This window comes from Motacilla alba, chromosome 9 (assembly GCF_015832195.1).
Source record: "Motacilla alba alba isolate MOTALB_02 chromosome 9, Motacilla_alba_V1.0_pri, whole genome shotgun sequence".
NCBI lineage: Eukaryota > Metazoa > Chordata > Aves > Passeriformes > Motacillidae > Motacilla > Motacilla alba.
The window spans coordinates 13,812,569-13,837,683 of NC_052024.1; the positions used below are offsets into that span (position 1 = coordinate 13,812,569).

The 25,115-nt window shown below is 42.8% G+C and overlaps 1 protein-coding gene across 1 annotated transcript in view; it reads right to left on the bottom strand.

Moving 5' to 3' along the window:
- Positions 1-665: 665 nt before the first annotated feature.
- The window catches only part of LOC119704622 (IgGFc-binding protein-like), a 54,710-nt gene continuing 30,260 nt past the window's right edge, over positions 666-25,115 (bottom strand). Inside the window, exons 44-74 of the mRNA XM_038146113.1 lie at positions 24,729-25,109; positions 24,081-24,367; positions 23,402-23,673; positions 23,033-23,089; positions 22,695-22,844; positions 21,834-22,093; positions 21,649-21,733; positions 21,073-21,165; positions 20,055-20,302; positions 19,606-19,783; positions 18,985-19,093; positions 18,388-18,482; positions 17,644-17,820; positions 15,513-15,715; positions 15,048-15,192; positions 14,051-14,295; positions 13,256-13,420; positions 12,691-12,815; positions 11,947-12,215; positions 10,560-10,768; positions 9,899-10,040; positions 8,998-9,248; positions 8,263-8,392; positions 7,046-7,211; positions 5,624-5,800; positions 3,945-4,075; positions 2,852-3,051; positions 2,146-2,284; positions 1,722-1,850; positions 1,257-1,368; positions 666-924 (exon numbers count right to left, since the gene is read on the bottom strand). Coding sequence (XP_038002041.1) covers positions 771-924; positions 1,257-1,368; positions 1,722-1,850; positions 2,146-2,284; positions 2,852-3,051; positions 3,945-4,075; positions 5,624-5,800; positions 7,046-7,211; positions 8,263-8,392; positions 8,998-9,248; positions 9,899-10,040; positions 10,560-10,768; positions 11,947-12,215; positions 12,691-12,815; positions 13,256-13,420; positions 14,051-14,295; positions 15,048-15,192; positions 15,513-15,715; positions 17,644-17,820; positions 18,388-18,482; positions 18,985-19,093; positions 19,606-19,783; positions 20,055-20,302; positions 21,073-21,165; positions 21,649-21,733; positions 21,834-22,093; positions 22,695-22,844; positions 23,033-23,089; positions 23,402-23,673; positions 24,081-24,367; positions 24,729-25,109 — 5,484 coding nt within the window. The 3' untranslated portion in view covers positions 666-770. The remainder of the gene's footprint in view (positions 925-1,256; positions 1,369-1,721; positions 1,851-2,145; positions 2,285-2,851; positions 3,052-3,944; positions 4,076-5,623; positions 5,801-7,045; positions 7,212-8,262; positions 8,393-8,997; positions 9,249-9,898; positions 10,041-10,559; positions 10,769-11,946; positions 12,216-12,690; positions 12,816-13,255; positions 13,421-14,050; positions 14,296-15,047; positions 15,193-15,512; positions 15,716-17,643; positions 17,821-18,387; positions 18,483-18,984; positions 19,094-19,605; positions 19,784-20,054; positions 20,303-21,072; positions 21,166-21,648; positions 21,734-21,833; positions 22,094-22,694; positions 22,845-23,032; positions 23,090-23,401; positions 23,674-24,080; positions 24,368-24,728; positions 25,110-25,115) is intronic.

Here is a 25,115-nt window from a genome sequence, read left to right on the forward strand (position 1 = left end):
AGGATAATGGAGGTCTTCCTTTTTATTACATCTGTCCTCAGGTGAGCTCAGTGTCTTGTTTCTTTCTCTCCCCAGTTGGACATGCCTTGCCAGAAGAGATGTCAGTCAACTAATCGCCTCCCCATGGAAGGATTTGGATAAGATCTCATGAAGATCTGCCTGGGATGCTGTAACTAGTTCATAGAATCATGGAATGGTTTGGGTTGGAAGACACCTAAAGATCATCCCATTCCAATCCCCTGCCATGGGCAGGCACACCTTTCATTAGACCAGCCTGCTCAAAGCTCTGTCCAACCTGGCCCTGAACACTCTCAGGGACAGGACATCCACAACTTCTCTGGATAACCCATTCCAGTGCCTCACTGCCCTCATAGTAAGGAATTTCTTTCTAAGATCTAACCTAAACCTACTTTCAGATGTCTAACCTTCACCTACTCTCTTTCAGTTTGAATTCTGACCACATCAGCCTATGGTTTGTACATCTCTCCAAGGTGTGTATGTCATGTTGAGCAGTACATTTGTGCCATCAAGGTCTGTCTGGAATTTATGCATTTCAAACATCCTTTGAAGACAACAGTCTCTTCCATCAGTCTCTTCAATCAGAACATATTTAATTTTGGGCCTACAATGTGAGATCTGAGAGCTATTTTAAATGAACAATTACAAAGGTTTGCAATGATAAATTTATTATTATTTCTTCTCAAAATATTACAAATATGATTAAAATACAGACTAAAAGTATGACAAATTAATAGGAATAATATTGTTAACTATAGGTGTGTATTTGGGGATTCATTTTGATCAAATGCACGGTTCACGATGCAGCCATAATCTTGCTCACGTACTCTGGCATCCAGTTTATCCCTGGACCCTTTCATAGAAGGATCCCTCGTTACAATAACTGAATCCGCCTTTCTCTTCCTTCTGTACAATGGGGAAAAAAAAAGAACAGCCTATTTTAATTTCAATTCTTATTTATAGTGAGAGATCAAACAATGCTGTGAGCATGAGCAGAACTGGGTTTTGGAGAAGCTAGAGTTTTATGATAAGTGATGCATATGCCCTGTGTAAAAGAAATGGAATGTGTTCATTCCTGATAATAAAAGTTAAGTTTTCCCTCACATTCCTCAGAAGAGCTCTCCAATGCTGTGGTTCCTTTCTGCTCTTGCAGCTATGTGACTGATGAGAGTTTTGAGGTTAACAGGTGCTAAAAGAGGTGTCTTTGCTGAATGTAGCAAAGCTGGGAAAAGCCTTACCTGAACAGGTACACTGTAGAGGAGATGAGAATGACCAGAACAGCTACACCTGCCACAACTCCGATGACAATGGCAACGGTGTGGTCCGAATCCCCTGTGGCAGGGTCTTCAGCTGAAGAACAAACAAGAGCTCTGTCACTGAAAGCTAACTGTGCTGTGAACAGAAATGGTTTTTCTCCACCTTTTTCTGTCTGTTTGGTTTTTTTGTGCTCTCTGTGGCTTTCTGGAGTGGTGTCAGCCCCAGGTCCTGTGTGCTGTACCAAGCCCTGCTGTCCTGCTTTCTGGTACCTCTCCACTGGACTTCTGACCCTTCTCTCTGCTTGGATGAGCACAGGCTCTCACCCACTGGGTTACTAACCTACATCATGAAAATGAGGAGCAAGGCCAGTTCTTCTCCACAACAACATCCATTTTTGAAAATGATGTGTTTAATGCAGACAGAGAAATCCAGAATAGTTTTATTACCTATTTTTTCAGCCTCACAGTTTGGTCCTGTGTAGAGTTCTGAACATTCACAGAAGTGGAGGGAGGTGCTGTTGGACGTTTCAGAGCAAATGCCATCATTCTTACAAGGATTTGGCATACATGGGCCACCTGGGAAAAAAGGAGAAACACTTGACTCTCAGATAATCCAACCCTGAAGAAAACTGTTCTTGCTTAGATTACGCTGACTCCAAATCTGCACATCGCCTGTATTTTAGCATGTTTCTTCTATCTGACAACACGAAAAAGGGAAAGAAACACTGTTTCTCCAGTGAAACAACAGAGCAAGATCCTTTGCATGGTTTTCTTCTATACACTCTCCCTTGCAACTATCCCTAACCCAATGCCCTTTAAAGTTAGTCAAGACTTCACAGCATCAAAGACAATGTGATAGTGGTTGACTCACTCCTGTAGCATCCACGACTGTAGTTTGAAATGCCACAGATTTCTCCAGACCCACACACTTCATCAAAGCAGAAAACAGTGGAGCTTTCTGTGCACTGGCATTTCTGAGAGCAGTCATCAGTGGTGAATATTTCTCCAATCTGGAAAAACAGGAGTTAGATGTTTAAAAAAGGTCAAATAAAATCAGCCAGAAAAAACATGAATGTAGCACTGGAACCCTCATTGTGCTCTCTCCAGTGCTTTCCTGATGAATGGCAATAGGGCAGATGGGTTTTTTTTTAAGTAGTTTGCAAAAAAAAAAAACAAAACCAAAGCAAGCAGCTTATTAATGCAGCTCTCTGAAACTTGAGGATGGCTCAAGAAAGAGAGCAAAAGAAGAGTTTGGGGCATAAGATCCTAGCCCCAGGCAGGGTACATGTGCAACCAAATATGGGCAACTGTTGGGATGAGTGGCAGATGAATTACATCATACCTCCAAGGCAATGTGGAAATGCTACCATTTCAGAGTTTCAGAGGGAGACCAAGAGATCTCAACCTCTCTTCCCATTCTCCAGAAACCAGAATTTCATTAAACAATTGCTTATTGTTTCTAATGTTTCTACTGCAAAATTACATGCTGAGGATGGTGAGGAGATGGTCAAAATAACTAACAAGAGAAAATACTGTTTAGTGCTGTGGGAGCTGTCTGACCCACAGAGAGACCGTACCTCATAGTATTTGTTAAGGTATGTGCAGCCGCACTGTTTGTAAGGCACACAGTCAAAGCCACTGAGAACATAACCAGGGAGACATTCACAGCCTTCAACACAGGGTGATTCACACTCAGAGGGGCTGGTCAGGTCGTTGCAGGATGCTGGACACGCAGACATGCATGAGCTGTACTTGCTGTTGGGAGGACATGACATACCTGTAAAAATAAGGAGTCCAGTTATACCAGGCTGCTGTGTGTTACTGCCTAACAGAATTCCCTCTCTGATCCATCGTGTAGGAGGCAATATGATAAATACACTCACACAGATGTGCATACATATATAAGAGCTCTGAAGTTTTAAGTAAAGCACTCCAAAGTCAGGAAATGCATCATCAAAGCCATCTGTATACTGTGCTCTTGTTGCTGGTATACACTGCTCTCAAAACAACTTCTCACACATTCAGGGTTGCCATCCTTGCAAGTGCCAGAGCTGTTCCACCACTTAGGGAAGTGGTGTATTTCTGTGTTTCACCAGAAATACAAAGTCATCTAACCATAGCATGCACAGGGAAAACATGGTTTGATGAATCTCCAAACTTAAAAATAAAATGAGGAAAAATATGTTTGAGGTGATTTTAAGTCTTATTTCAGCATTTTTTTAGTCTGAAAAGTTTTGGGTTTTCAGTTGAATCTGTTTTTTTTTTTTAAATCTTGAAATTTCACAGGCAAAAAAAGATAATTAGAATATTTTGTAGATTTAAAGAGAATGTGAAATGAAATGTTTTGCCTTCAGATTTGTAGCTTGTGATGGTCTCCAAAATTGAAACTTTTTGTCCCATTGGGAATGGGGACATCTTTTCACTCACAAAACTTCTGATGACAGGGAGTTGAGAGCTCTGATTTCCAAAGTATCTCTCAAAGCTGGGGTTTAAATGCAAAAGTCAGCATAGGACACAGAAGAGAGGGCAGAAAAACAAGTGTGCTTAACTGTGAAGAGTGAGTCAATGTTTTTATTCCCTGAGAAGATATGATATAGGAAAAGGCTTAAACTTCAAATTTTAAGAGTCCTGTAGGTAGAATCCCTACTTTCTGTTTCTTCCTGTGCTTACCACAGTCTGTCTGTTGCCTCCAGCCATCCATGCTGACTCCTTGCTGCTGACAAGCCAGCACATATTCCTCCAGACTGCGACATAAGATAGCAACCTCATCTCCTTCCACACACATATCAAACAGGCAGCTCCTATGTGCAACATGAGAAAACATTAATTCCCAGTACATTTGTTATTGGTTGTTTTCATCTGCTTTTCTGCCTGACTCTGAGTTAGTTTTCCAACAAAACTATCTGGCTGACAGGAAACAGAGGAATACAAGACACCCTAAGCGTGTGATTGGGAAGATCAAGTCATTTGTTGTGCAGCTGCTGCTGCTGTGCGAGGTGTAGGATAGGATCATTTCATCTTGGATAGGATCATATCATCTTGAAAGCTGGAAAAGGCCTCTAAATCATCAAGCCCAACCTTTAACCTAACTCTACAAGGCCCACTACTAAACTATGGCCCTAAATTGAAAGTTTTCCTCATAGGCTATCTAAGCCTCCCTTGGACCAAGTACTAAACAGTTACCTGACTTAACACAGTAAGTTCTTCTTTGCCCTCTGCTTCTGTTACAGGATACATCTTCCTTATACAGCACTTTTTAGTGCTGCTAAGTCCTACAGCTGAACTACATGCCTCTTTTGATACATGGGTACCCTCCCCATGTCCCTCTGCCATGAATATTGACACAGAATTCTGTTTTATCAAGTGATTGTCTGCCAGTGCTATCTTCTCAGTTTTGCTCATCATTTGAGTATTCCCGGCCTGATTTTCAGAGGTACTGAGATCCAAGATGAATGGAATCAGCAAATATTCAGGACCTTAGAAAAGTCAGGGCAACCACTAAGCAGGTAGAGCAGGATGCCCAACCAAATTCTAGAGTGAGGAGAGAAGTAGGCTTATGTTAAGAATATGGATAGTGGTCCACTTTATTTGGCATAAAGTACTGTAACATTCTTCTCCCAGATAAGAGGGACTTTGGGGTGAGCATTATCTGTCTTTAAATATTAGGTACAACTCGGTAACTAAAGAAAACTGGCAGCTACTTGGCAAATTTGTGACTGATGATGGATGAAGCATGAAAGATGAATGTGGGGATGAATGCAGCTCAGAATTAGGTGTGTTGGAATTGTATATGTAGGAGGCAGAGCAACCTTGAAACACAGCAGAGGGAACTTTCTTGAAGGTATCAGGTTAGTTAATCTTCACTAATCTGGTTTTTGTACTTCTCCATGAAAAATTCAAGAAGTGTCACTGACTGCTTCAGCCTTTGGCTATGGCACAATACAAATTTTATGGAGCTAGAACTGCTACCCAAGAGACCCAGGTTCTAAATTCTCACTGAGTGTGGATGAGAACTGTGAGCACATTGGAAATTCCAGGCTACAGGAATAATGCTTAACACGTATGCTTTATCTGGGTGGGAAAAGAGGAAAGCTGCTTTGTAGAACTAGCAGAGAAGTGAAACGCTGAATAGATGAAAGAAAGATAATTACAACTATTTAAAAATAAATAAGGGGATGTAAATACATCAATTATGGAATCACTGGGTCCAGTTCTACAAAGACATTTACTATCTTCAGCTCCTATTAATAGCCTGGAGATTCCAGATGACTGAAGATAGGTCTTGTCAGAAACTATTGCCAAAATTATTTTGGAAATGGGGAGAACAACTGTCTGCAGCAGACACTTACGTGAAATAGAAGTCTGGTTGGACTGCAGAATGACACTTGGCAAAAGGACCATTCAAGTTAGTCAGGATTTGACACTTTGAAGTTGTGTTTTGCTGCTGCAGCTGATTTTCATTGCAACCTTGGAAAAGCCCTGGATCTGGTTCCTCTTCAGCCTCATTTTCTGAGTTGACATCTCGTCTGTAAATGAAGTCATTATGAAATCATCAGTGTTCTGTGAACATCCAGCATTCATGGTACTACACTCTGAGCAACACTGCAAGAATACTTCTGCCTTGTGGTGTAAATGTAAGCTTATTTATCTTTCATGCTTTATCCTGAATGGGAAGGAGATATAGCAAATCAAAGATGTACTGGAACACTTCCTACCATCTCAGAGATTTATGGAACATTAAAGTAAATGGGATATCTGTAGTTTTCTCTTTGGAAATTCTGCATGATACATGTCTTATCCATTGCCTCCTACATCCAATCTATTCAACAAAAGTTGAATGTTAGTCAGAAGGGTGCAGCTGGAATAAAGTCCTGTTTCTTGGATATATGTTCACTTTCACTGAACAACTGGCTGCATGCCTGAAATGCCAGAATTTTCCTATGGGCACAGACTCCAGAGCCCCTTTATGCTCAACACTGCCCTGTATACTGTTTTCTGCTATTCTGGCAGACAAATTTTTGCAGCCAAAATATACCCAGACAGCTAATACAGTTCCATTTACTTTCCAAAAAAGCAATGTGTTACTGGCTAAGCAATTTCCAAAGGGCTTTCAAAGCAACAGGAATAAAGGAAGGAAGGCAGGAAGGCAGGAAGGAAGGAAACATCAAAGAAACAAGAAAAACTTTTCTCAGTGTTGTGTAAGGACTAACTAGCAGAGAATTTTCCTGACCACAAATATTATGCTCATGTACGGTGAAAAGAACGTACTTACTTTTTGTGTACTGGCAGAAAACAAAATAGATAGCCATGAAAGCAAGAAAATCAGACTCTTCAAGAACCTTTTACGGGAGGAACTGTGAATTTATGTTGCGGGATTTCAAAGCTACCTTCATGTTCCAGAGGAAACACTGACTCTGAATCAGGATTTGCACTCACTCAGGCTCATCTAGCAAATGTATTTATCTTTGTCAGGAAACATGAGTGTGGCAAAGATGTTATTCACCCCTGTGCCCTAACAGTTGTAATGGCTGTGACTCTAAAGAGTGATACTGGAGTTGTGCAGTGACAGTTCAGCCCTCTTTTGGCCAGATAGAAGGGCGCTGATAGTTCACCTTAGTGATGAGCAGGAAAAGTCCATACACACAAACGAAGGGAAGAAGAGAGATAAGAGAAATGAGACAGTGTAGTTATTCCTAGAGGTTAACTATTACTTAATTCACTCACTTCTAGTGGCAGTGCTTGCTGTGGATATTAAATAGAAAATCAAGTACCTGAGACGAGAGCTTCTTTTCAGAGGAACTTTCCAGCTTTCACCAAATACATTCACATTCCTCACCCAAACACCATCTGGGTTTTTGAAGTCATTTCTGTATCTCCCATCAAAGTCACCACACAGACCTTCTACTCTGCTTCTGTAGGTGGTAGCCAGCTTTATGTCTAGGCAAAGTCAGAAGGAAAAAAAGCTGTTACACAGAAATTGTTGCCACTGAGTGTATGGAAGAGGTAGAAATAAATGTCAAGTGCCACATGTCATGATTCAGATTGCAGGTGGTAATATGACATGGGCTTAATACGTAGCATAAGAGCACAGCCCTGAACATGCCTGTTCATACATGTATTCACAGTTTCTGTGCTCTGCAATGTGGATCATGAAAAAAGTAATTTTTCACAAGTTTTTATGTAACATGATATCACTGCCTGGGTGCTTTTAGTGCATATTGCTTACTGCTTTGCAATGAAGGGAATGCATCCCCCACCTTTTTGCTCTTCACTTACAATGCACTTGATCACTGAGAAATGGAATTTCTATAGACAGACATTTGCTTTCTGCACTTGGAATTTCAGGGTTTGGAAAGACACCCACGTAAATACATAGCCTGGCACTTTCACCGTGCACTCAGAAATACTACAGCTATATGCTGCTGTAAATCAGGAGTAGCTCTGCTTTGAACAGAGGAGGTACCATGTGTCCAGCTGACGTGAGTGGCTTGTGTATAGGCCATGTGAAGTCCTGACAAACACTAAAGAATGGGATTATCTGGAGTAGGCTTGGGAGGAAGCATGCAAAATGATACACTCACAGTGTATAGCTCGAGGATCTCAATCCTACAACTCATGTGGCTGGGTTCAGCTGGCACTGGGGCAGATCCAGATTTTGCCCCATCATCCCAATTAACAATTTAAAGTGATTTGCTATTGTTTTTATCATTCAGACCTTACTTAACATGAAACAACTATATGACAGTCTGACTCTATATCTCATTTCTCCTAAGTTCAGTGGGATCCAGATAGAGAAATGCCAGTTTTATGTTTTTTTCTGGTTCCTGGGAAACACTTATTTCTGGTCTTTTCTGGTTGTTTTATGGTATTTTATATAAAAAAGGACCATAAGAGCAAAGGGTGAAGATTTCAAATTTTGCGTCTGGAATGAGAATATTTTTGGGGGCTGTGCATAAATATTTCTGCAAAGTTTTATAGCATCACTTACCTGCATTTTGATGGCCATCAAAGCTCAAGTACAAGCCAAAATCTGTCTCCAGGTAAATTCTTGTTGTCCTCTGATATATACGAATACCTTCATGAGGTCGAACAGGGGGCCTCACTCTCACACCATCCAACTAACAAGGAACGAAAAAAATAAAATTCATTCTATATAGGCCAAATTAAAATCTGGTTTCTGTACAGGTCAATGCTACAATCCAATACTTCTCTGGTTTTATGATAAATATATCAGATAAAATAACAGCATTTATTTTTTTGAAGTTAACAAAATCATGTATTGAGGAAAGTGATCTGAACACAGTACTTTGACATCATCCAAAGAAATTTCTATTGAGCTAAAAATGTAATATAGCAGCTATGTATGCTCTTACACACCAATAAAGAGGAAGGAAATTAAATTATCCTAGCATAAAACAAACCTTTCCTTACCACTGATAAAAATTGGTGTGGCTTTATTGTAAGCCTTGGGATATTTGGGGTTTCATTGCTAAAACTATATCTATTGATTTATTTGTTTGATGTAGAATTGTATCTTTCATAGCTATGGAGAAAAAAGACTCCACATGACTGAAAATCTCATTTGTGCTTGCCTCACAGCACTGTTGTAATAATACAGTTCACTTTAATACTTTAATTTTTTTAAAGAAAAAGTCCATCACTCAAAAGTGTTTCATTCCAAGGGAGGGCCTTCCTTGTGCTCTGCAGTCAGGGAGGAACTTACCAGAACCTGCTTGTTCTGCCTGAATCTCACTGTGTGGTTGTAAACATTGATGAGCATCTCTTTCAGGTAAGTAATGTGCCGACTTCCACGTAAAGGATAGTTCATGCCCTCAATGCTGAACTGTGTCAGAGTGTCAGGCAGGTCAGGGATGCTCTGAGCCAGAATATACGTGTATTTCCCTTGGAAGTGGTGCACCAGCCCGTCAAAGGTGATGTAGTGTGGGTCGCCCATGATCTGGCATCTCCCAAAACCTGCAAGGGAAGAGCTTCATTACTCTCCAGTCTAAATGTGCATGTGCCAGATGCCATGCCTGGATTGATCCAGAGTGTTAGATAAGAATGATTGCTGCTAGCATGCAGGTCTGAAAGCAAAGACGGGGGCTGAGGGCTCACTCTAGTGAATAGATACTCAAATGGAGAGATGGACAGAGAAACTCATTCCTCTGCTAAGAACCACTGTGAGCCAACTGAGCTGAAGCAGAACATTAGGGTTTATAGAATTTATTGAGACTAAGTTGTGCACATTGGCCCTCTGCAGAGGAATGAATGACTCTGACACAAGCACAGCTTGAACTGGCCTAATAAGAGATGTTGTTTTCATAACCTCTGCCATGTGTTGTTGCATAATTGAAAAGCAATGTTTAATTTTGGCTTACCAGATGTAACAATCAGATACAGTGTATCCATTTCCCTCTACAAATTCTTTACGTGGAATAGGAATCTTCTGTCATGAGAACTGAGGTCTTTTTGTATTCAATAACATGTTGCCAACAAAACAGTCAAGAGTTTCCTTCTTTCCCAATGAAAGAATGGAATTCCATAAAAGAAAGTATGTACACCCACATCCTCCTTCCTTCTGCAGCCCTCAAGTGAACCCCAAGTGAAGACCTGTTTGCACATACCTGTTGGATTGCACTTGTGTTTTCCATCTTTGATCACACAGGTTTCTCTAGAATCACAGCTGTAGCTCCTGCAACTGATGACACCGTTCTTCTGGCACTGGCATCTTTTGGTGCAGTGTGGAGTTATCCATGTCTCCCCAGCCTGGACACAAGTTGTGTTAATAATACATTATCAAGTGCTCAGCTTTGCAGTGCAATGGAAGTTCAAAAGCCACGGGTGTAGACACTAGCTAGGTGCAACCTTGTCCACTTGGCAATTCCACAACTGCTTGGTTGAGTGTAGTCTCACCAAGAGCCTGTGAGAGGGGATCTCAGTCCATTTATCTTACTGTCTTCAACATAAGAATTTGAACACAAAACTGGACTCATCCTAGTCAGGCTGCCTGAATAATTCTGATCAATTGACTGTTTTAAAATAGGCCTCAGTTTTGGCCTCAGGTGCAAAGTACCAAACAAGCTTCTGTATCTCCTAATACCCAAGGCAGCAGCTTTTACTAATCAGATGAAAGGTATTTAAGAGGTAGATCCTGAAGTCTTTGATCTCTCTCTCCCTCCCTCTCTCTCTGTCTCTCTCTCTGTCTCTCTCTTTCATACTAAGATGGGCAGGAGACCAATTTTCTACAAGTTTTAAAGTCAGAGATTTGCTCCTTAAACTACTTACACTGTAGTAATTGTTGTCATCATCCCTGCAGCCACAACTGCTGAGAGGCACACAGTTGCCATTGCTGAGCACATAATTATCATCACATTCACAGCCCTCTGTGCACTCTTCTGTCTTCTCACAAAGGGAAGAGGCAAAAATGTCACTGCACGTTGATGGGCAGGCAGAGACACAGTCTTCGTAGTGGCTCCGGGATGGGCAGGGCAATGCTGTGTGGGAGAACAGAGCCAACCTTATTAAATACATTTACAAAGTGCACTGCAAACACTGAAAGCTACACCTTGGCCTATGGAACAGTAGTACAGAATTGCCTTTTAATAGCTGATTTTGATCATCACCTGGTTTTTATTTTCATATTTTACTTAAAAAAACCCCAAACAACAAAACAACAAAAAAATGGAACAAAGAATGCTCTCTGGCACTGTTTATTCAGTTTTATTACAGGTTTGACTGAACCACCTGGCACCAGATTCAGTATTCCAGTTCAGCTGCAAATGCCTCTTTGGGCACTGCTAGAAATGAGACGCTTAAAGGCAAATTTCCTAAAAGATTCAATCCTCTATTGACGCAAACCAGATGTAAATTTAGCTTAACTACAGACATGCAAGAGCAGCAGATATGCATTGTCAGACTGCAGGTTCATCTAGCTCTAAACCCTATGTCTGCTAAGGACTAGACATGCATAAGGGGACAGGTGAAGAAACAGTGTAACATGAGAAAAGGTTTGTCAGTCCTGTGTTTTCCTCCACTCATAGCAAGGAGGCAACTAGGGATTTCTGATGGATCTATTAAACATTCATCTTACTTCCTTTTTAACCAGTTAACTGTTTTGTCCTCCACAACATGATTTGATAATCCCACAATATAATACTAAATTGTAAAAACAGTCCTACAGATAAAACCCCTCTACATTATCTTTGCTAGTTTTTATATTGTGTGTTTGTAGCTTTATTGAATGGGTGGAGTGAAGCATATATCCTGGAAATTCATCTGAGAACAGGTCCATAATAAATAACTGGACAAATTGACAGTTTTTGTTCAAATCACAGTTGAGTGGCATTGAGCCCTGTGTCCTAACACAGTATCCTTCTTTCTTTTAGCCTTCTGGTTATATTATTTCTCCATTTTAGGCTCACTACAATGCCTTATTTGGCTACCAATGCCATTCTAACTCCACATTAATATCCATAATTTGTCTAGTTCTGAGTTATCGCTGGGTTTATCTGAACCTGAACACAGTTCAGTGCAGCAGTGGAATTGTGATAGTAGAATTGCATTTTGTGATAATGTAGATTCAATTTTCTTTTACTTGTTCCATTAATTCTGCTAATTTTTTCATGCCATCAGTCATTCAGGTTTCAGTTTTTTCACTTGCTTGTGTACTTACGACAGAATGTGCTATTCCTCCATTTAATGGTGATTCCATGATTCTTGCAGGTGTCCACATAGACTTGAACTATGTCACAGAGAGCAGACTTCATGCCATCATACTGGCACATATCATAGATGCAGATCTCTATGAAGTCGTCAGGGTTCACTAGACTATGGCACACTTTGAATTTGTCTGATTTTAGAACATTGCACTGTCTTTCAATGACTTGTTTATTCTCAGCAGTGCAAGGAGGCTCATCATCTTCTCTTAAGTCTGGCAAACAACTGCAAGAAAGCACAGACACAAGCTGCTATAAGACAGACTGGAACTGAAAAGTTTCTTTCCAATGAAAAGTAGAAAATGCTGGAGACTCTGATTTCCTTCTGTCAATGGATGAAAGGCTGAGCAGAAGTACACCTGCCTGACAACCTGTGTTTGACACTTGTTACTCTCATTGAACTTGACCCTGACTAGAGGATTGACTTCACAGCTTGACCTTGGATCTATCTCATCACTATAAATTTCTGTGTGGTGACCTGAACTGAGCCAGGCTGACCTTAGCTTCCATCTGTGGGACTTCCCTGCTTGCCTTGCTCAAGTAGAGTGGGATGGACCCTGGCTGGTGAGGCCACAGTTTTTTCAGCTGTGCTGTCACATATGGATGTCACATATGGCTCCCTGTCAGCCAGTCAAAGAAATTGGAAACAATTCACTGTTGCTGAAGGAATATGGGAGGTATGAAAATTATTTAACATTTACCCCTTATCACTGTCTTTCTCCGCTTCCCAGCTATTTCCAAACTGTGGGGCAGTGACAATTGTACCATTGGTCAAGGACAGATCATCTTCACGATTACCATTGAAATTGCCACACATGCCGTGCACCTGCAGATGGAAAAGAGCCATATTCTAAGCATGACCTCTTTGCATCAACTTCCCCCAAAACTTCTTATTCATTGCCTATGAAATAATGTGACCAAATCACCACCACCAACCAATCCTGTACCAGACATTTCAGACATTCTGACTGCACCCATGGAGAAATAAAACAGAAATTACAGTAAATCTGTGATTCCCTAGGGCTTCAAGCTGTTTGTTTCTCTAAGTTGGAAGTATTCCCCTAGACAGGTAATTTTCTTTAACTACTCCCCTGAAACACAAAGAAACTGTTGTGAATAGAAAAAAAACAGAAAAAAAAATACATTTGGTACAATACAGCTACAAAGAAAGATGCAACAGCCAAATACAGGAATAAAAGGAACTAGAAGTAAATGCACAAACCAGCAGTTTGAAACAACTCCAGATGTTTGTACACTAAATCTTACCTGTGAGAAATAAGAGCGTGGGAGGGTGATTTCCAGATGGTGATTGCCATCATATTTCACTATCACACCAAAGTCAGTTTCCACTACTATAAATCTGCCAACATTTCCAATGGACACGCCTTGCAGTCGGTTCTGCACTGGAGTGTAGACTCTCTCATTGTTCAGCTGGAGAGACGTGTCATTTGTCAGTATGGACATTCTTCCATGAAAACTCACAGTCTATATTCCTAGCAGTGCTGAAGATTTCTCTGTGACAGTTTTAGCTCTTTACATTTCCACCATTGCATATTCCAGCTATGGGTGGCAGGAATCAGCCTTTTAGCTGAGGAGGGCTGGGCAGGACTCATATGCTGTGCCTTTAACAGGTAGCTGGAAAGGTGCCTGGTGGTGAGCAAGCTCTTTCTTGCCTTTGGGGCAGATTCCCTCCCATGGCTCCCCATGTCCTTCTAGGCTGATAGATTATGCCCTGCTCTCTATAGGTGACTGGGTTGATAAAAACTGTAAAAGTGAGGAGTCTCATATTTTAATTCAGGCAACAATTCCTGGGTCTGGAGGCCCTGGGTTTAATCTCTAAGAAAAGGACAATAGATCAGTAAACCCAAACCAGAAGCCTTGGGAACTAGTGAGAAATTATATTTTCTCATGACATCCACTTAATGGGGGAGCCCACAAGTGTCAAGCATATGCATATATGTTCCTTAGGAAATGTGAAGATCCTTTTTCCTACAGCTATTCTAAGCGAGCTAATTTTAAGGTACTTTTTGCCAGAAAAAAAAAAGGAGCACCACCACCTACCAAGATTCCTTGGTTTTTCTGAAGGGTGATGCGTACACCATGCACATCAATGTAGACTTCTTTCAGGTATGTGGCTCCTCTTAGTCCTCTGTCTTCATTCTTGCCAAGTATGGTTATAGGAATGACATTGGTGGCAGTGTTGACAACCTCAACCAAAGTGTAGGTGCAGGTTCCCACAAAAGTGTACTTCATTCCATCAAAAGTGAAATAATGGGGATCTCCTACCACTTGACATATTGCTTGACCTGAAGGCAAAAAAAATGATCTAAGAATTTTGTAGTGGATTTCACCATGGACTCAGGTAACCAAAGCAGTTTGCATTAGTATAGCAACCTCATCCTGATCGTTATTATGTGGGCAGACTTTCAGAGAGGTGCCTCAGGTTCATGCCAATGATGTTTACTTGTAAATAAGTTTTCAGAAAGCATCTCTTAATTTTAATTTGAAAATTTTATCCAAAAAGACAACCTGGCAGCAAATGAACTTCTGTATACACTTCTATATGCTGTTGTAGCTATGATTTATAGTATAGTTGAGAGTAATACAAATATTTTCTACTTGTCTATATAAAATACATAATTAACTGTATAAATACAGATGTAAATATAAAGTAAATAAAATTGCATCTATATACATTAATACGTAATGCACTTGCCATTACGCAGGCCCAGAGAAATACAATTCTCACAGAAATGCAACCAAATTTAAAGCTTGCAGCACTGGTGATGTGGGGATTGAATTTTCATTATCAAGACAAATAGAATCCAAGCAACCTTACAAACTCTTGGGCAGCATCAGTTTTTGCTGATATCCACTACAAGAGGAGGGCATCTGTGCTTGCATGACAGAACATCATGCATTTTCATCTCTTAACACTGCCAGCAGTCAGTTGGGACTTTTTACTATCCCATAGGAAAAGATATTTATAATAAAGTTAGAAGAAGAAGAGGATCTAATGATGGAATTGACATTGGGGTGGTTTTCAGGCAGGACTCACCATTGGAATGACAGCCCAGCACACCATCCTGAACACTGCACTCCTCTTGGACTCCACACTCCCAGGATTTGCACTCAATGATGTTATTGGCCTTGCAGGTGCAGCGCTCATTGCAGGGGTAACGGGGAAACCAGCTTTCATTCAGCTACATGGGGAAAAAAAAAGGGCGTAGAAATATATTTAGTAAGATAAATAGGAAGGTAAAACCATAAGGGACAATCAAATTATTAGTATTTGAATGTTCATGATATATAATCATTTGGGCAATTGTAGCCATGCAGTTTACGGACCAAGAAAGCTGGCAAAGTAAGTCTATTTTGAAATTATTAATGCTGTAAATATGAATTGTGTAGTGTTATTTACATGTTTTTCCCCTCACAGTGGTAAAGAATGAGACTCCCTGGTTTTGGTTTTGGTTTTTTCCTTTTTTTTCTTTAAACTCTAAGCAACACTGATGTAACTTGCCTGGTGATACTGGTTTTTTTCATCAATACAACCACAGTTGCTTTCTGGCACGCATTTGTCTCCACTCAAAACATAGCCTTCCTTACAGAAGCAACCTTCCACTGGCAAAGAACTGCAGGAATCAACTGCTGACATGTTCAAACAGGTAGAGGGACACCTAGTACCACAGCTCTTGTAGATGCTGCCTCCAGGACAGGACATTGCTAAATAAAGAGAAGAAAAGATCATTCAAAAGGGCAAAATAATAATAAAGTTCTTCCTGATACTTTCACTGTTTGCTCCTGAAAATATACAAAATGGCTGTTAGAAAGTCTAACAGGAGAGTGCTGAGTACAAACCTTTTGCTGCTGATTTAAAGGCATAAAGTGACCAGTTATGGGAATAGAAAAATATTTTGCCATACCAGCTGATATGTCCCCATTACTGTAGTTACTATTTGAGCATCTGCTATATATTCCAAAATGGAACTAAAAATCACACTCTGTCTTTCACTGAGACTCCTTGAGAACAATATACTTTCACAACCCTCCTGCTTATGGTAGAATTAGGCTTCTATTGCTCAAAACACAGTCCCCAGAGATAACGTTACATTTTACAGAATTCCTGAAGTATTTGTCCATTTCTGTTGTCTAAAAACCACAGAAAAACATGGGTTTGGCTGTATTCTGTTGTAAATCACTACATATGTTTCTCATTTCTGTCCCTACAACAGGATCTCTTAGTCCTGTCAGACAATTACAGCTGACATCTCCAGTCACCTAGCCAGACTTCCTTCCCTTGGTCAGGACTTTAACTGCATTTTTATTTGACTCACTGATGAAGAGAGCACTTGAGAGTCAATCTTTCTAATGTTACTGAGTTTTCTCTATTACTATAATGAAGCCATAGATATTTAGGTCCTAGCCTATAGCCTCAGACTATGGAGTCTGGATGTCCACAGCTTTAATCTAATTTGGGGGGTTAAACACTCATTTCTTGTTCTATTTTCTTTTTATATAAAAATTCTCTGTGCTCTGTCCTCTCAGGGCTGACTTACTTGGTGCTTTATCACAGTAATTCTTTTTCCAAATTGATCAGCTCCCAGAACCTATCCATTTTTTTATGGTTTAGTTTAAATGCAGAGCTAATTGTTGATCTCATCAAAAAAAAAAAAAAAAAAAAAAAAAAGAAAAAAGGTGCAGATCTGCAGAAGGCAATCCAGTGGTAACTGGTATAATAAAAATTAGTATAAGGCAAAAAAGCATAGAGAACAATTATGGTTTATTTAAGCATGGTTGACCTTTAGAGGACTTTTTGTTTTCTCTCCAGGTGTGTGGTTTATGGACTTAAATGCCCTTTAGAAAATACTGCCCAGAAAAGTTGGGGATGCCCCCTTCCTGGAATTATTCAAGACCAGGTTGGATGGGCCTTTGAGAAAGCTGTTTTAATGGAGGGCATCCCTGCCCATGGCAGGAGGGTTGGAACTAGTTGATACTTAAGGACCTTCCCAACCCAAACCATCCTGTGATTCTATGACTGTATGTCTGACAAGCAGAAAGCTGTCCAGTGTTGCTTAGAATCAGCACCAGTGGAACCCCTGGAAAGCTTTATTCTAAGAAATATGAGTTCATGATATTAAATTTGCCATAAGGTCATTCGGAAGAGAATTAATTGAGACCTGGCAGTACTCAATTTCTTTGCTTTAGAGAGAAATAGAGCACTTCCTAGAAACAGCTGCTTTCCAAGGTCTCTTATTTTTTTAACCAAAGGCCATTGACAGTCATGTTTTATGGAGGACTACCAGCTCCACTTACATTGAGGATGGTTGATTTTCACTGAAGCAAAGAAACTTATTTCTTCAGGGCAGAAGCTCACATAAGACACAATTGAATGTAATCAGACTTTTCCAAGAAACTAATAGCAAATTATAAATATTATAACACTTTAAGGATTTAACCTGCATGTATCCTAATGTTCTTGAAATTGGTGGCTTGTACAAATCCTGGAATGGTTCTGAATGTGAAGCAGGCTCAAGACATTATAGAAGACAGACTACACCCAGAACATTACGTAAAATGGAATAACATGCATGGAGAAGGTAGAGGACAAGGAAGTTAAAATTCAGAATAGATACTTATATCAAAACACTCACGGCAAAGAGTAGCATTCCTCCACTCTATGCATATCCCAGCATTGACACACGACTCAGCATAGGCCTGCAGTCCGTAGCATAAGGATGTTGCCTGTCCTCCAGTGAAACACATGTCATAAACACAGTTTTCAAAGAAATTCTGTGGAGGCACCTTGCTGTGACAGTCCTTGAAGATTCCTGTGTAAATCAAGAAAGATATATAAAGGGATAGAAACAATCCACTGGAATGTTAAGACTGACCACCATGTATTTTCTGTCACAGCAAACACATTGTGGGTGTTCCAGGCTGTGTTAAGCAAGTTAATCTAGTACTTGAAATAGATACACAATGCACCATACAAGAACAGGCTCCGTGGATCAGGTTTTCTTCATTTTGCATATTACATAAATTAAGCATTGCCACCTAGGAAAACCACTAATTCTAGCCAACTTCAGGGAACATGTACAGATTTTCAGATAAAGTGTCTGTAATACACACACTGACAGTCTGTCTGAACTACATTTAGCAAGCAGAGTATAAGTCACTATAACACAAAGAGCAGCTGTGGTTCTCAGATAAAATTCATGGACACATTGGCCTTGTCTGAACAGATGGTACATTCTAGCCAGGCACCTATGGGTTTTACATTGGCCATTCACACCAGAGGCTTTATATGCTTCCAATATAAGCTCAGAAAAAGAGACTATAGAGAAAGGACAAAACAAGCTAGACCAGGCTCCATCACATGGCTCACAGAGATCTACCTGCTGGGTCTGTGATCATGCCACATGCTGTGTTTTTCTTTGCTTCACTTTCCAGATCAGGATCACATTGCTCTTCTTTCCCACCATTGGAGCATCTGGGGAAAGCAAGCAAACCAAACACGTGTTTCACATCTCTTACTATCAGATTTTCAGTGGAAAATTAATAAATCACTACCCTGCACAAAAGAGTGCATTTTATTTCTGTCACAAGACTTTATCTGGCTTCTTTGAAAAGCTGATGTCAGCTCTCTCACTGAATGGGCTCCTTCTTTGATCCCTTCTGGGTGATTCAAAGGCTTATTCTTAGCTGAAAAAAAGAGCTGTGGGATCCAAACAGTTATGGTTTCCAATCAGGGAACTGGAGTGATGTACCATCCCCCATCACACTCAACAAACAGTTCCTGCTTTGGAAAATGAGACTTAAAGGACACAAACCCTCTTATCATTCACTGGTTTATGTGAAAGTCCAGCACCCTACTTCTAATGGGCAGCTGGAAGATGTAGAATGGTAGTGGGGGAAAAAGCCAGAGAGTAGATGGATATTTGATTTTAAGAGTTTGCACAGCAAATGCCACATGATGAAATGATTTTACATACATGGTGTTATTCTCAGGCACCAGCCAGCTTTCTCCAAGATCAGTGGAGTCACTTGCAATGTCACCATTGGACTTGATATTATCATCATTTGGATCACCATTATAATTACCTGTAAGGGTAAAAAGAGATTTATGGGACACATGAAATTCAAACCTGTAGAAAAAACCTAGCTTTCAGGTTGTAAACTAAAATGAAATGAGAGAATTTTTATTCTAGGGAGAATATACATATAGCATCAATCTGTATTGGGCAAAATAAGAGCAGAATTGTGTTTTGATTACTGACAAGAGCTGCTGCTCAGACATTTGAAGCAGGAAGTCTGTAAGTTGCTATGTAACTAGATTACATCCAAGAAAAAACTTATCTAAAAAACCCTACTCATTTTCTTGCATCCTACATGTAGAATGTTGGACTAAAAATTAAGCAGTGCTATTTGCACCATTATATTCTTAGGCAGATTTCATGCATTGAAAGTGTGAAAAACCCACGAAGAGATAATTGAACTATAAAACTCCAGATGATCCAAACCACTGACTAATCAGAAACTCACAGGACAAACTACTCTCATAATTTCTACATGCTAAAGAAAAAAATTTTAAATAATCACCAGCTACCACTTACCACAGAGGCCACAGAGCAGACCACTGTAATTAGAGGGCACAGAGACTTCTGCATAGTGATTTCCATCATATCTCACCCACAGTCCAAAGTCAGTTTCCAAGAGAACATATCCACCACTGCTTTGAATACTGATCTTCTTTTCAATAAATACAGGCAAGTTCATTCTGTGACCATTCACCTGTGCAGCAAGTTGTGAAAGTAAATGAGTGTATGGCTGTTGGGACTCCTACAACTACCAGCAGCTAGTACAGATTGCTGAAAGATAGGATCTTTTGCATAGGGGAACTGGAACTGATTAAAGAACATCTGAGCAAGTTTGTTGGAGATCTCATTAAAAGAGGTATTATAATTAATAAAAAGATAAAGTTTTTTTATAAACTTTACAGAGATAATAATTGTCTGCATGTCTGTTAAAAATTATATATGTCTTATGAATAGTATTTTCTTACATTCACTTTCTTGTTTTTCAGCAGAGAAATCTGATTGCTGTAGACTTCCACGTGCACTGACTTCACATAAGAGACTTTGGTGTTGGCTCCTCTGTGCTCATTTGTTGTAGACACATCGAAGTATGGAAAACTCTCAGAGGCAGTGCACACTTTGGAGAGGGTGTAAGTGCAATTTCCCATGAAATTATGGACTTTGTGGTCATAAGTGTTGTAATGTGGGTCCCCAGAGGCAGTGCAGGAAGCACGACCTGTGAAGAAGGAAAAAGTCCCTCTCAGTCTTCACCAGACACTTGCAACTGCTTGGTTCCATGTTCGTCTGTTTTATGTTGTATTGGTTGCTCAGATGTAACAGTGATGATAGCAGTCAATAGACTGCAAAGGCCAACCCAGCCTTCTATCTATGGACTCACAAAGAATCTACTCTGGTGTATCAGAAATCTATGCTAGAGGTTGATGAAGAAAGTTGGGTAAAAGGCATTATTGAGACATTGTTATACCAAGGGGAGCAGAGTTTTTAGTGCGACATCTGAAAAGCTTTTTCTGACTAAATAGGAAGAATTAAATCAGAAACTTTACAGGGCTGATTAGCCAGAGCAGACCGCTGGACTATCAGCTGCCTGGGGTTCGGTACTCATATAATGTCTGGAACTTAAATTGAGCATTGCTTTCACACGATCTGGTTGGTGAGGTGGTGAGTACAGGCTGTGTTGTGGAACCTGGCACAGCTCTCATGGTGCTAAAGGACCTACCACAAGAGGGAGTTAGAAGAGATGTGCACCAACAAAGGAGTTTTGTTGCAGGCACTTTGTCCACACATCACAAACAGCAGAAAAGCTTCACCAGAAAGGCTCAGGATGCCCGGGACAGAGACAAAACAGTGACTCCACACCAAAAACCATTCCACCAGCATAGAGAGAATGAAGGAAGGGATAGACATGCCCCATGGTGATGGACATGGAAGAAACAAAATGAACACTTTTTAGGAGCAGTAGGAGACAGGGATGAAACATGGCAGTACCTGAGCTCGGAGTGGGTCTGGTTGGTGAGGTGGTGATTACAGGCTGTGTTGTGGTACCTGGCAGGGGGACCGTGGGTGTTGGTGTCGATGGACCTAGCACAAGAGAGAGTTAGAGGAGATGTGCACCAACAAGGGAGTTTTGTTGCAGACAGCTGGTTCCCTCACCCTTCTGAAGTACCCAGCACCATGACCAGGCATAGCCAGGACAGGGATTGAAGAGTGTCATCTGAGGCAGAGCTGTCCCCCTTCATGGCTGCTGCCAGCTTAGCTGGGTGCCAACAGCAGATAAGGCAATTCTGTACCTGTGGCCAATGTCTTGTCCTTGGGCCTTGTAACACGTGAACTAAAAGAGTGACTGCAGGCATTGTCAGTGCCCCAACCTCCCAGAGGAGAGTAGACTTGGGCACAAGATGCATCAGTGCCCAAAGACAACCTGTGCTCCTGCCTCTAGCACAGCTGTGCTTCTAGCACAGCCTGCCGCCTCAGTCAGTGACATGTCTCAAGCTGCTGTTCCCGTTCAAAGCCAAGCCTTGCTGTTCAAAGCCAAGCCTTGCCATGCAAAGCCAAGCCTTGTACCTGCACAGGATCCCTTTACAACGGACACATCATCCAATGCTATGTTGCTGCGCACATCTTCACCCCATTCTCCGTCCAGCAGAATCTAAGGGAAGGAATGGTTCCCAGCATTAGCTCCAGCTGCACATGGGAAGAGCCATTAGAAAGCACGGTGTCCTCTGAAGTGACAGCGAGAGCCTGCTTACCTGCATGTTTCCTGTGGTGTGCACTGTGACCTCTCCCAAGTGCCACCTGTCTCCATGGTTCCCAACTTCTTCCCAGACCACCACTTGCTCATCATCCTTCTGCACGTACACCCGCAGGGCCATTGTTTGAGCAGTTCCGTACATGTGGTACCAGAAGCGGAAGCAGAGTGTTCCTTCCCAGCTGCACACTGGACTGACCAGGCGAGCCACAAAACCAGGCAGAGTATCAGCACTCCCTTGCAGGAAGATGTAGTAGCCATCTGAAACAAAGCACGAGCCACACTGTCACAGATGCATCAGAGCTACCCAGAGCAGCCAGGGACATCCCAAGCACAGCCCTGGAAGCAGCCCGAGTGCAGTTTCAGGCAGGCAAAAGGAGGGGAGAGCAAACACAGTTCCTTCACAAGCTACAACCCTCCCCAGAGCCGAGAGCCTCTATGAATGTGCTCTCAGGGCCATGGCAGATGTATGCCTTGGACTGGGACATGGCAACACCTCCACAGTATTGTCACAGCGCTCTCATGACTCTGCAGATTTGGAGAACCCTCATCTTTGCCTTCTGAAAAATCCAGGACCTCGTCACAGAGTGACAGACTCATTTGTCTTCCCTAGAGACCGACAGGTCATCAAGCCGTGCATTGCATTCTGCCCTGCACGGCAGGACCTTGCCCGCTCTGGGGGCAGCACAAACTGATTGCCAGGGCTGGAAATCCTCCCAGAGGAATCCTCTGGCCCGCGGGGACACTGGACAAAGTGCTCTGGTGGAAGGCCAGCAAAGACATGGTCTGTGTTTGCTGTTAGAAGCTTGTTGCCATCTTTGTGGGGACACCCCTGGGCCTGTGTCCTGATTGCTGTTCTTACCTCCTGTTGTGTGGTCAGAGGATGGGCCAGTGTTTGGCGTGGGCGTGGGGCCTTTGTTCCTTATCCAGTCAATGCTGCTGTAATCTGCCTGGACCCACCCGCAGAAGTCGTCGTCAAAAGTGCAGGCAAAATTGCAGTCTGTTGGTGGAGCTGAACAGGGTGCAGAAAGACAAGCAGAGGTTTTAGAGTGAGGGTGGGGCCACCTTTTCCCCATGACCACTGGGGCTCAGGTACATCCATGCACATCCATGGCATGCCCGTGGAGAGGCAAGGATGGCCAGCCAAGGGGAAAGAGCTTAGCACAGCCACTAAAAAACTCAGGTGGGAGACGACAGTACCTGTGCTCATCCCAGGTGGCGGTGATGTTGTTGTATGTGGAGGCGGCGTTGTAGTGCCTGGAAAGGGGGGCAAGGTTGCAGGAGCAGGTGAATGAAACAGAAGTGGAGGAGGTATGTTTGGTGATGGAGATTTGTTCCCAAATGGGGATGTTGCTCACTTCCCATAACACTCCCCACACTATTGCAAATGAAGTGCAGGACAGGGTTTTCACCCGTCTGGAAGAGTCTCCTCATGCAAGGGCTGGCCCACCAGAGTGGCTAGTTATGTGATACATGGGGAAATCTCTGCCCCATGTACTGCCCCCAGAACTGCCCCATTCCTTGTCCCTGAGATCTAAGGAAATCAAAGGTGGTCAACAGAAGGCTTACCACAGACAGTGCCAGCACTCCAGTCTCCCAGAGCAACGCCTGCCTCAGCACAGGCTGCAGCATAGGCCCCCAGGTCATTGCAGAGCTGCTGCGTGCTGCCACCCGTGGCACACTGGTCATAGACACAGCTCTCAAAGTATGTCTTGGGTGGCAGAACTGCATGGCACGGCTGGAAGGGGCCACCGAGGTGTGTGAGGATTGAACACTGCTGGTTAGCTGCCTCCTCTTCAGCAGGGGAGCAGGATGCAGGTGGGCTGATGGCTGGGTCACACCTACAAAGCAGACAAACGGCCCTGAGTTGCCTGCAGCCTGCTGACAGCAGCCACTGCATTTCCTGACCTCCTCCCCAGCCATGATCTCAGCTTCTGCAGTCCAGATCCCTCACTAAGAAAAGGCACCCATGGCTGTCACTTGAAAGGGTGGAACACATGGCCCACAGGCACCATTGCCCTCCCTGGTTTCTGGTGGACAGAAACAACCGACTGAGGCAGTTCTGATCCAAGCAGCATAGGAAAAGCATCCTGCCCAGGCTCAGCCCATTCTCCCAGGGGTCAGGAAGCTGCCTCTTCTCCCTTGCCCCACGCTTGCCATCACCAACCCTCCCTCCTGATGTCCCTCATAGCTGCCCTCTCCCACACTCCCTTCTGTCCTTCATCTGCATGGTGGAACAAGGACTCACGGCCACTCATCATCCGGCACCATCCAGCTGGTTCCAAAGTCGTTGAAGTCAGGTACAACCACCCCATCGGGTCGCATGAAGTCGTCCTGCTGGCTCCCAGTGTACGTCCCACACAGCCCACAGAGTTTGCCCTTGTACTTCTCAGACACCTTCACCAGGAGCTCATGGTCCCCATTGAACTGCAGCTGCAGGCCCAGCTTGGTAGAAACCCGCACGTAGGAGCCGCTCAGGGAAATGGTCACGCCGGGGGCAGGAGAAGCAGGCAGGGAGACCAGGGCACCGTTGATCTGGAGAAGGGCGACAGAGGGAGACAGGAGCATTAAGAGGTGCCCTCCACTGAGAGGCCACTGTTCCTCCCCAGGGTAGTGCCAGTGCCAGTGAGCCAGAAGCACGGCTGGCATGAGCAACCGTGCCCAGGCCTACGAGGGCAGCAGCAACTGGACCAACGGCACACTGAAAGCTCAGGAAAGTAACCAAGAATCCGTGTCTGCGTGAGCAGCCACCTATGGCCCCACTCAGAGCTCTGCCATGCTGTTCTGTCAGCACGCAGCAGGCTCAGGGAACAGCAAGCTCTCCCTGGGGACAGAGGGGTGTTTCAGGAGTGTCCGGTGTGTCTGTTGTTGCCAGGTACCAAAATGAGAGGCTTACGTAGACTGCCTTGTGCTCGCGCAGTGCAATGTGGAGGCCTTTGAGGGACAGGGCCACAGAGTTCAGAGCTGTCCAGCTCTGGCTGCCGCGATGTTTGTTGCGGGTGGTGACACTGAAGCCAACGGAGGAGTTGTCACAGCCCGTCACCACTGTGTAGTTGCAGGAGCCCTGGAAGTGGTGGAGCTTCCCATCAAAGGTGCTGTAATGTGGGTCACCGTAGATGTGGCAGACGGCGGTGCTGGCTGGGTAACAGCCCCTCTGGCCATCCTGGATCTTGCAGACCTCGTCCTCGCCACAGGACAGGGCAGAGCAAACCATGTGGCCTTTGGATTCACACCGGCACCGGCGAGTGCAGTTCTCATTCACGGAGGATTCGCCCTCCTGCAG